General features: G+C 42.0%; 1 protein-coding gene across 1 annotated transcript in view; it reads left to right on the top strand.

The window, feature by feature from the left end:
* Positions 1 to 4,432: 4,432 nt before the first annotated feature.
* The window catches only part of LOC142956282 (low-density lipoprotein receptor-related protein 8-like), a 64,118-nt gene continuing 56,214 nt past the window's right edge, over positions 4,433 to 12,336 (top strand). Inside the window, exons 1-2 of the mRNA XM_076097799.1 lie at positions 4,433 to 4,499; positions 5,157 to 5,273. Of these exons, the coding sequence (XP_075953914.1) occupies positions 4,433 to 4,499; positions 5,157 to 5,273 (184 nt within the window). The remainder of the gene's footprint in view (positions 4,500 to 5,156; positions 5,274 to 12,336) is intronic.

Raw genomic sequence — 12,336 nt, 5'->3', positions numbered from 1 at the left:
AGCTCAAAGCACCGCCGTGTCAAAAACACAAAGCTGCTAGTGATACTGTTGATAGTCTTGTTTCATTTTTAATTGAAATAAATGTATAGGTTTCCTCAATTTCTGGAATTTCTTTAGAGGGCAGAGGTTTTCAACCTATAGAAACATTTTACTTTGATTTCCTTTTGGTCTTTTTGTTTTTCTTGTAGGTACTATTTGCCACAGTGGCTTTAACAGTCACAGGGCAGAACAAGAGCAGCTTTCCGGATTTTGGAGCCATCCAAGTCACAGGATGTTTGAAAGTAAAATTAAAAAGTGCTAGTGGACGGGGCACTGAGACCAGAACAAGATCTGCTCTTGTATATTTTCTAGTAGCATATTTCAGTTGATTGACAGTCTCTCTCTCTCTCTCTCTCTCTCTCTCTCTCTCTCTCTCTCTCTCTCTCTCTCTCTCAGATACACGCTGCCTCCTGCTTAATCCTCAGTGTGCTAAAAGCATTTCTCACGACTCACTACTCACAGCAAATTGACTGTAAATCCAATTTAGTGCGTGTTATCTCTGATGGGTGAGAATCAGATTTGCAACTAAACCAAAAACATTTCTTGGGCAACATCAATTATCCGTTGCTTTAATTTTCACCTGAGCAAGGCAGATGGGGCACAAATGATAACGCATACTGTAATTTACGTTTTACGATTATCTTTTAAGGTGCAAAATCTACAGCAGGTGAGCTCTTACTATAAACAACTAGGTCTGTACGTGTTTCATAGTAAGTCTATATTGCATGATGGGGATCATACACCCTAAGGAGACAGACATTTACTCTAAAGACTAAAGACTTAATGATTCTCAAGTCATTTGTCTGATAGCTTGCAGTACTGAGGGTTTTATCTCGAAGATACTTCTGCAGAATATCGTAGCTGTCTGTGTTGGGATATTTTAGCTTTAGCTTTTCCGGGTCTGGAAATGAGCAAATATCACATTTTTATATTTCTAATGTACAGATTTAAAGACTAAACTCCCAACTGTTTTTTTAATCTTTTGGTCTGCTCATACTGCCTCATTCTTGCTGGATGGTTGCCATGCAACCATGACAACAGGCCCCCAACTATTCTTCTTTTCCTTTCCTCGGTGTCGTGGCTTTATTGGCAGTGAATAGGCTGCGATGTGTATGTGTATGCCAGCGTCTGTGTGTGTTTTTACTATATGTTGAGGTCGGGAGGAAGATTAAGTTATCCTTCAGCTTATCTCCATTAAAATGACTGATTATGCTGTCAGCAATGGTCGTGGCCTAGATTTGAAAGACAGCTTTGTTTGCTCTGGCTGGAAGCCAGCAGGCTTTGTAAATACTACCGATGCACTTTTATCTGCGGACGAGTGTTACCTCATTGTGTTTATTAAGAGCAATAATGGAGTTTGGTTAATGGAAGAGGTACAGGGGACCTTTTTCCTGTTGCTGCTGCCACCGAGAAACTGTATAGCCTGCGGTTCACTTTAGCATCATTTGCATATAGATGAGAATCACCTCACATTATTGCACGGGGGGGGGTATATTAATAAGGGGGTTGTTGAACAGGATACGGTACTGTACAAGAGACTTGTGTCGATGCTAAAACAGGTGGGGCCCAGAGCGCTGGTTTCTGCCTCACTGAAGCCATATTGTCCCATGAGTTTCACCTCCCTCTGCTCTTCATCAGGATTCATGAAGGATTTAAGAATTAGTTATGTGTGTGGATCCACTGCCAAGTCCCTGAGTAGACTTCTAGCTAGCTACTTTTCTAAATTACTCCACCCAAAGGGAACACAATAACACCACAGGGACACTAAAATTGCTTGACCTCCTGATCCCTTCATATCTGCTCCTGCTGGTCCACTCCGCTGTACCACTATTACCAGTCCGTCATGATCCAAAATTGATTTCACTGGCTCAGTGGGTGTGACATGGACATCCCCAGGACCCACTTTCTCTTTTTCTCACTCTTGCTCACACACTTGTTGGCCTAGCTTACACATTCCCTCACAGTTGTACTGTATTGATAAGTATTAGTATAGCCGTTACTGATTATCTGGATAAATGCTGCATTCAAATGCATTACTTTTGATTAAGAATTTAATGCTTATTTTGCTAAGCCACATACGTGCTACTGTCAGTTCTTAATCTTTCTTACGGCCCAGTCTTACGTTCAGATTTGCTTACTTTTTCTTTTTACTTTTAGTACAGACAAGAAAGTACTGTTGCATGTATAGCGCAATCCCAATGTTAAGGCATGGACCTTCAGGGACTTAGCTGACGTCACCTAATGGAGTGTGAGAGGCTGCAAGTGCTTGAAATGGTATAAACACAAATGGGACAGTTTGCAGTTTGCAGCAACATATCACGTTACCTTGATGACACTAAAACATGTTATGTACAATTGTGTTAAAAAAAAAGAGAAGGTTTTACTCCCTGAATTTGAATGTCTTCCAGGCTCTTACCTTACGAGACAAGAGGTAACTGTCAAATAATCTATTTACTTGTTTTTGTCAAAACAGTGTCAATAAGCAAAGTTAAAAGAAATGGTTGCTGAATAAACCTGGTGTGTAATATAGCCTATATGCTTGCATTGCTCTGCTTTCATGTGTTTTATGAATCATTCTAAATCCTTAATGTTAATGTTTCTGTGTACATTTCTTTTTAAACATCTCCGGGGTTATTAACCTTAACGTCAGAATGCTATGAATTGTGGGTAATTCCCTCTTACAGAAAGTGTGCATACTGTCTTTGAGAGAGCCCTTAAGAATAACCAGAAAATCATGCTGGTTCGCAAAATGCGACCGGATGCAGTAGGACATCCTGGTATTTTTGGCATACTGACTTTGACATACAATGTATTGGGACACGTTAAATCTGTTTGTGGCATACTAAATAGTATGGTAGTATTGGAAAGCACAGCATATATCCCCTTTTGGGCTGACTGACTACAAGGCTTTGGATTGATAGCAGCTCCCTGTCTCCCTTCTTGCGTTACTGCATCAAGGACACAGGACACGAGGTGAAAGAGAGTTCAACACTTAAAATGTCAACATACATACACACTCCTTGGCTTGTTGGAAGAACAACACTCTCTAAGTAGATAGAGCGGAGCCTTCGGCCCCAGGCATCTCCAGAGGCTGCTGACTTACCAATTGACTGTTCTGCCTGTGATCTGGAGACTGTGCATTTTGCCCTCTGATTAGGTATGCTTATGTCCGCATTTAAGGCTTAGTGACAGCTGTATGCAAGTGTAGCTGAGAGGAGAAGATACCATGTTTGGTATTAATTGTTTCTGCACGTCCAGCAGAGGTTAAATACCCCTTAAAGCAGTAACCTTCAGAATTGAGGGTGGCTATTGCATTTGTGACCACATTCCTGTGTATCCCTTGAATCGCTGTTGATCGGTTCGCCTTGAATTCAAGATTCAATAAACCTTCAGCCTACGACAGTGAAAGTCTCTTGCTGCTTCTTCTTCAGTCTCACAATATTTCCATCACAGTGTTGACTGCGGTGCTATAGTGTCTTGCAAGGTTGTATTGTCTTTAACTGTGGTTGTGGTTGTGTTGCTCGGATAGGGATGAGACGATGGCTTGAACCTTAATGTTGTCTTCATCATCCCAGTGTTTAACAGCTAAGTTGTTTCAGATCTGGGTGGCACTCTTTGGTGGGGGCTGTAGATGTGCAAGTAAGTCATTTTTTATTATTATTTATTTTCACTTAACCTGCATATCAATGTGCAATCCTCACACTACAGTGTAACACATAAAATGTGTTGCAATTTAAGCCTGAGTCTGTTTGAATGTAAAGATTTCATATAATTTCAGTAGGGGATAAAATTAGATAAAGAACATCATAATATCAGGGTAGTATTATACCCAGCCATGTTTACTATTGAATTCAAATAATCAATACTTGAGTTAAATATTTAGTTATTGAGTTATTTTAAACTTACATTACTTATAATACTTGGCACAAATCCATTGCGGCCACAGTAACCCAGCACTTTTATGTGTATTTGTGGCCTGCATAAATTACTTGTTGCTCTGTCTGTTTTTTCTTCTTCTATTCTGTTCTACTCTATTCTATTCTAATTTGGAGCTTTAAACAGTAGTACCATTAAACATCAAATGAAGGCTCCTTTAGCTGCTGTTATCATACTGATCGAAAGCTTCGGAACAGCTTCGACATGGACCTCGTTTTCTCTTCAATTTCAAGGAGGAAAAATACAGTAAATATAAATACTACAACAATTCTATTCCGTACTATTCTACTCTTCTCCCCGCCCCACGCGCTGTCGTCACGCACTGGGCAGCCAGTGAGGCGGAGGGAGGGGGTGTCTCACAGCGGAGAGGCAGGCGGCAGCGTCGCAGCGTTACAAGAAGAGCGGCTCTTGGGCTTTGTTTAGTGGATGTGAATGAGCTCCATCACCTCCTTCAGAAATGTGGACGGATACAAGGACGTTGCTACTTTTTCATTCGCTTCTCCTGAGGCTTCATTTCTCGGAAGGTCAGTGTGCTTTCCCCCCCCCCCCCCCCAGCGTGTGAGACGTTTATGAAATAAAATATAAAAACCGTGTGTGTGTGTGTGTGGGTGAGTGATGGAGGGGGGATGTGGAGGTGAGAGATTGGAAGCGCTGCCGGTACTCACACGCGCGTGTGCGTTTGTTACTAAGAGGATAAAAAAAGACAAACTTCTCTTTATGTTATAACGCAAGGAAATGACTTGTTTGATTTTAAATGTGTGATAGTTTGGTCTCTGAATGAATTGATTCGGGGTTCAGCATCTGTCATGTGTTTCCCGGCTGTGAGCGTCCATACTGCATCAGCGGTAGCTGTAGTAGCCCAGACTGAATCTTTGTCTCTATGTTGTGGAGAATTATGTCCGGCAGACACGGGGCCTCTTCTGCTGCGGTTTCCTCCTCCTCCTCCCATGACAGCTTTTAATTATCACGGTAAAGTAGATAAAAAAAAACTGAAAGAAAACGGGGATCATGACGCTCCCAGCGCCTCAGCCAATTGACCTGAATGAATGCTGAATATCAATTAGGCATTCATTTGCAAATTACAGTTGAACTACAAGCGGTTACTACTCCGCGATGTACCGCTTGTTTTGCTGATCCGTCTGGGTGCTGTTCTCCCCTCATGTTTTTTCTTCTTCTTCCAGCAACGGATGAGTGTGAGGATGGACAGTTTCAGTGCAACAACAAAAGGTGTATACCGACCATCTGGAGGTGCGACGACGATGACGACTGCTCAGACAACAGTGATGAAGAAAACTGTCGTAAGTGAAGAAGAAGAAGAAGAAACATTCCTTCATTAGTCCCACAGTGGGGAAATTATTCTCTGTATTTGACCCATCCCTGTATATATAGGGAGCAGTGGGCTGCCAATGAGCAGTAAGTGTAAAAACAGTGGAGAAATGAAGACATAGAAGCTCTGTTAACTGAGAATAAAAACACCTGTGATGATTGGGCTGTTATGCAAATATCACCATAAATGGCAATAACCTGTGACAATAATATCAAAATAGAACAAAATAATAAAAACTTAATTAGGTCACTGCAACCCCCCCTCCCCCCCTTCCCAATGCCAACCACCAAGAGCAATTAACTGTGAAAATGTGTACTAAAACCTTAAAGCATCCTATTGTATTATTTGAATCTCATAGACTATTGACAATTTTTTTTAACCTACGAAAAAGGTTAAAATGAAATACTATTTCTTTATACCATTCATTTCATATAGAGACAATAGCTGGAACTGCTCCTATCAGCCATGAAAGCTTCCCTTAATGGTCTGTTCATGACTGGAATGTGTATTGAAGCCGAAGCTAAAAATGTTAAACGTTATGAACCTGAAAAGGCACCCATATTTCCCATGGGTCTCTGCCCTCTCATCATTTAGAAATTTTTTTTATGGTGGATTTGCTATCCTATTAGCGGTTTCTCTATTCTCTCATTATGCAGGACAGTGTCTTATTTTTAGGGAGCTATTAAAGCTTTCAGAGTTAACAAAGAGGCACAAATAAAATCACGTTTTGAGTGGAGATCAGGCATGTGTGTGGGTGTGCCTTAGGCCCAGAGTGTGTGCAGGGGACTTCATATATATACAGTATATATGTGTATATTTAGCTCAACAAGCATGCTTTTTTAAATTACGGTTGATGGAACCATTTTCCAATCTGTCCGGCTGAGAGACGGATTGCGTGGTGCGTCAGTTTAGTGCACAGCACAAAGCTCTGACAGGTATTTTGGATGTGTTGTTCTGCGCAGAAATAATAACATTCCAGTTTCCTTTCTGAATGCGAGCCTGTGGCCTATATTTTGGAAGGCTGCTTGCGCTGAAACCAGGGAAGTTGTGCCAAAGCTTGAATCCAAGCCCTGCATGTTTGCAGCAATGTTGTTTTGTGGTTAATTGTGGCTCGGGAGGAATTCCTGCACCTCCCCACACACATACATACTCTGTATCTCTCCTCATACCTCTCTCAGTCTTTGTTTGTTTCAGTCTCTTTCTCCCACAAACTCCCACACACATAGACCTGTTGTATACCAACACCTCATGGTTCCTTGGTGTTATTCTGGAGGTGTTGCCGTTGTCGCCCTGTTTCTGCGGCCAGCAGGACGAGTCCTTGGGCATGCCAAAGAAAGCCCGTAATTTGGAGCATCTTAGCTGCTAAAACATTCATGTGTCACTGCCTCTCTCTCTCTCTCTCACACACACATACACACACACACACACACACACACACACACACTCCTGATGTTTGCAGAAAATCCTTACTCTATCAGGCTTTAGTTCCTCAGTGTTTCCTTTATGAATGAAATAGGAAATTGTCAGAGAGGTTTTATTACCCCCTGTGTTTTTTCCATCAGGCAGAGCTTCTGACACAGGGTTTGAGGGAAAACACTCCTGCTGAAAGCCTTTTAAGCTGAGACTACTGTCAACCCACCATTTGATAATCATGACAGTCCAGCATTACTTGCCATTATGTTAGAGAGTGGCCTTCACACGGTGTCCATTTCTTTTCCTCATGTGCGCTGTATCTGCGTGGGCAGGCGGATGAGGCCGAGTGAGATTTGTCTCTGCACTTGCATCAGCAGTGGACCACTGATTGGCTAAACATAGTACTTGTTCAACTTTTACCCTGTTTGATTTGGAGAAGAGGTTCTCCGGCACTCTGGCAATATTTAATTAATGTGTTACTATTGAAGTCACTCTCAGGGGTCGCTTCTGTAAACCCTTTCTATTTCCACATCTGAGGCGGCTTAAAGACAGAGGGACAGACATTGTAGTGCGCAGTGAAGTGTAAACCTGCACAACATATGCTGCACAGGGGGAGATTGCGGTAAGGATTTAGCTTGTACACACAGCAAATCCTGTGCGGGAATTACACAGCTTGTTTCTTGTTGACTATTAAGTGTGTATGCATTTGTTTACATGTTTCTAAATGGTTGAATGGATGGTCTCCTGTTTTTATTCTACTTTTATTCATAATTTATTATTTTACAACACAAGGCCAAGCCCAAGAGTTTAGTGACTGAATGTGTGCAACAGACCACGGTTATGAAATATGCAGGAGGAAACCTTTGCCGCAGCTCCTTATTTGTCATGCCAGTGTCACCTTATATCCAACCTGCCTGCTGCTTGCAGTTGAACCTCAAAGAACAGGTGTAAATATCTTAAAACGCTGCTATTGCTCATACCCAGCATGCATCACGATCCTCCTCCACCCTGTTCCTGTTCCTAACCCCATCCCCCACCACTCCACCCCCAGAATGCATCCCATCACCATCCCCCATCATCCAAACTCTATCCCCCCACTGACCAGTCACTCGCTGCATGCAGCCATACATTCATACATGCGTAATTGCATACTCATAAGTATGCGTGGACAAGTATGGACCAGACGCACGTGAGCATAAATGCATAAATAATCCGAAATGAATGCACACCAATGAACTCTGAACCTTTCAGCAGAATTGAAAAAGTGAATATAGATAAACCACAGTAGAAACTGTACATTTAGTTTACTGGTTGAATCACATTTCTGGGGAGGATGAGATGCAAAGCCTCCCTGCCTCCCGTCTCGTCTGGAGCTGACAGCAGTGGAGGCAACAAAGGAATTGTGCCTTGAATTCTCAAAGTCAGATTTGTGCAAACTCTGACACGGAGCCGCCGTTTAATCTTCGCCCTGATTATAGCAGCAATATCGGCCAGTTTCCATCTATCTGCGCTACCTTCAAAGTCCAGCACATCCGACTTTCTCCTCATCCTTGAATGTGATAACGATCCATATCATCCGTGTTCATGAATTTAACATCAATACCTGCAAGGACGCATTTTCACACCGCCACTCAGAGCTCACACAGTATTCTCTTATTTTCCTCGGAGATGCAGAGTCAGCAACAAACTCTGTGCCTCCTCCTTTTGTATTCTTTTACCTAATAAATCCGCACAACTCCTTTAGAGGCCAACTAAATTGCAAATCTGCTGGTGCGCCTCCCCACCTCCTGTAGTCATAATGGATTTCTTTATCCCAGAGCCTTTCAGTGGATGCAGCCTCCTCTGCTGCTGTTGTTGTAACCAAAGTCCTGCCAACACACCAAGTTTTAGAAATGCACAAAGTGTGCCTCCAGCCTTGCTTAGTGCTTTATTCAACAGTGTTTAAACCTCAGCTGCTTTTTGCTCAGCTTATATCTGACACCAGTTGAGGAAAGAGTAAAACCACGAGTGTGAACTCGGTGTGCAGGTATTTTTTATTTATGTTGTCCCAGGACATGGTCCGTTATCTGGATGTTCTCTACGGTCTTGCACAGTCTGTACATTGACCACATTATCGAAGATTAGTTTCGGCTTCCAACCGTATTACTTTTCTTTAGAGCTTCTTGTGTGTTTCTGGTAAAGAGCTTATGCTATGGACACTGAAAGGCACCGTGGCCCTCTGAATGTCTTTTCATCTCTTGACAATAGTCACAATTGCTCACTGGCTTTAACTTTGAAATCCTTTTCCTTTTCTTTAAAACGCTACAGGTGTTGCTCTGGATAGAATGACAGAGCTCTGAGAAACACGTTGGTATGGTATGTTAATGGTAACTGAGAGAAAGAGGGCCTCACATTATGGGATTGGCTTTTGTATTGCTTATCCTCTGCATTTGATTTTTATTTTTTTTTCAACTGCCTTCTGCTTTTTCAAAAAGGATTTGCTGTCAGAAATCTCTCAGCCCTATTAATGCTCACCTACAGGCATGTCTTGTGTTGCCCGCATCACCGTCTATTGGTTTAAATTGACCTATTTGGAAGCAATTTGCTCCCATTGCTATCCACATTATAGCCACCGTCTATGTATCTGAATTCCTCTCCTCTCTGCAAAAGAATCCAACAAAAATCAGGAAGAAGTTTGCTGCAGCATTGCGACACTGTTCCCTGTGGCACCAACACTTCCAGGCAACTCTCCTTTTTAAGGAACTCGGGTCTCTGTTTTTATTGTTGTTTATAAGTAAGCTGTACTGGACACTTCCCAGCCAGGGACTTGTACATGCAGAATAATAATAATACAGTAACCTGTGATGTTCTGGGGGAAAGAGAGAGACCCATCATCCCGATGTGTTTCAGACTTATCAGTGTTGAAAACATGTCTTGTTTTTGTTTCTTCCTTTGTATTTCCCCCCACAGTTGCTGCCGCTGCTTGTCTGTGTTTGACAGCGTAGAAGTGAGGCGTTGTTGATGGTGTGGAAAAACAAAGACAGTGGGATAAAAAAAAAAAGTTGAAGTGATAGAAAGTGGGCAAAGAAATCATTCTGCCCTGCAGGGTGAGACGGGGCGGTTGTTTGTGTTCATATCGAATGCTCTCCATAATCTCCACGGCTGTTGACAACTGTACGAAGCGTGGAAAGGATTAAGCCTTTATCTCGCCATGCAATGAGGCAGGTTTTCCACGGGTCTGTGGTCAATTTATGTTCCGTTAACTCACTCACTCGCAGTTCACATAATCATGATGGAGCCTTAATAAGCAATACAATGTTTAATCTCCCAGATAAAGCAAACATTTTAAGGCAAAAATTGTTTCATTCATGAAGTCTAATTGATCTCTAATCTATTATCTGTAACCCTTTTTTTTCATTTAAGCAAGAAGCTCAGAAAGTCTGTTTATAGTTTATATAATATAATCTACTGCAGAGGTCGATAGATATTATAGATTCCTTATCTCGGTTTTTATTTTTTCCAACTTAATTTTAAGCAAGATGCAGAGCACACACATGTAACAAATCGAAATACAATTAAGATATTTTTGACCTTCCCATTAAACAGCAAATTCAATTTGTAATGGTGTACATGTCCAATAGTTCATTAATATTAATTAGGTTTTAAATCATCTCCCAGTCTGACCGCTAGACGGTGACTAGACATTTTCTTCCTGGAAACATTTAGTGCTTAGTGCATTTATTGACTTCGCATGTCTACAACTCTCACTAGACATCTGTATCAGGCCATTGCTCTGATACAGATGTCGAGTCCCCATACACATGTGTTTGTTTGCTTGGTGGCTCTACTGGCCCACTGCCCTGTGTCTGGGTGTCTCAAAGCCAGCATGCCCAAAGTGATCATTAAGAAGGCTGCAATTGAGCTATTATCTCAGATTAGTGCAAAGATGCTGAGAGAGAGGATGAGAGAGAGAGAGATAGGGACGGGGGGGAGGATTAATGTGGGGATATAAAACATCACTCAGCCTCAACCTCTTGCCCTCTGTCATTTATATATTTTTATCCCCCATTCCACTTGGTTTTTTATTGCTCAACACCTAATGGAAAGCTTTTATTTACATCATTTTATACATTACACCTCCCAAAAAGCTCTGTTCATTTGGAAGGAAAAGATGCAAATATTTCTCTGGGGACGCTCTTAGCAGTGCAAGTTTCCTCGTGAAAAACGCTGTTTCAGCTCAGTTGATTCATTGAAATATTGGCATAGTATTCAAACGACAGCATACACTGTAAATCTATGCAGCGCTAGTTTTTAAATTGAATGATCTTATGTGTGCTTTCAACACTGGATTCTGGTCTTAAACGTTTGTCTTTAAGTCAATTGACTTCATTCTGCCTTTATATTTGAATCATGCTGTTAAAAAGCTTGTCATGAACCAAAGAGGTTAAAATGCAAAATGTTGTGTCGCATGCCTCACCGTTGAGTGGATCGATCATATTAACCTTTTTATATTATTTTCTTGCATATTAAGAGCCTCGCTGTCAGGTACTGCTGCAGAGTGTGTTCTCTCAACAGCACAACGGTGCTTAGAACACGTAAATGTCAACTAAAAAAAAGAGAGGATGCCATGCAGTTAATTCATTCAAATATTCACAACACCTGACAGTTGTTGTGAAACTGTAAGAATGAGAACAGCCTGTACGTGGATCTGGTGAAATCTTGTTTTTTTTATTTACTGAGTTGAGCTAATAAAATCCTGCCACTGCACCTCCATAAAATAGTCACAGATAAAGTGATGCTGCGACACATGGCTATAGTTTTTGTATAACCGTTGCTCAGTAGTGGCAGTGATATGGACCCAGGTTAGCTTGGAAATCGATAACACACATGCTGGAGGTTTGAGAGAAGATGCATGCTCTGTGAACCCAGGCCCCGGGGGCACAGGCATCCAGGCACACACAACGCCTTTCATCCTGAATCACTGTCAGAAAAACACAAACCCACAAGGGAGGATGTTGGCACGTATTGCAAGAACTGTGGTCCTTTGCAATGTGTGATTCATTTTTGTGAAAAATGTCACTTCATGTGACTCAACAGGCATGCTTGTGAATCTTTTGCTGATAGCTCCGGGGATGTTGGGATTGGCGGAGTGTGGCTGCGAGTTGCACTTTATTTAGATTTATCTGTTTGTGGATGAGTACACACACTCATCACAGACCTACAGAGGACATTATGCCACTCTGAAGCCAAGCCAGGGTAACAGAGAGCGTCAGCAGCGCGCGTGGTAGTGAATTGGAGTGATGAGCAAAATGGCTGTGACACAGCAACCAAAGCCCTCCGTCTCTTTCTTTTTAATGACGATTCAGTGTAGCTGGATGAATTACGGCTGTCGCTTCCACTCACAGATGCAGCAACAACCTCTTGCACAGCTACACAGTTACTCATTACAATGCCACCATCACAATGTTAAAGCTTTGCATTTCAGGCCGTCACTGCCCTGAAATCATTCCACCTGCCTACATGTCTCCCCCCCATCGACGCACCCCTCAGACCCTTTGTGCCTGGCTGGAAATGAAATGAGACTAATGCATTCCTCCTAAAGGGCCAGACGAAGGGACTAAAGAATGGCCTTCAACTGTAGA

The sequence above is a fragment of the Anarhichas minor genome, unplaced genomic scaffold, assembly GCF_050575085.1.
Source record: "Anarhichas minor isolate MPS153535 unplaced genomic scaffold, ASM5057508v1 ptg000024l, whole genome shotgun sequence".
In the NCBI taxonomy this organism is placed as follows: domain Eukaryota; kingdom Metazoa; phylum Chordata; class Actinopteri; order Perciformes; family Anarhichadidae; genus Anarhichas; species Anarhichas minor.
The sequence above is the reverse complement of the archived record's forward strand: the minus strand, read 5'-3'. Positions and strand labels throughout refer to the sequence as shown.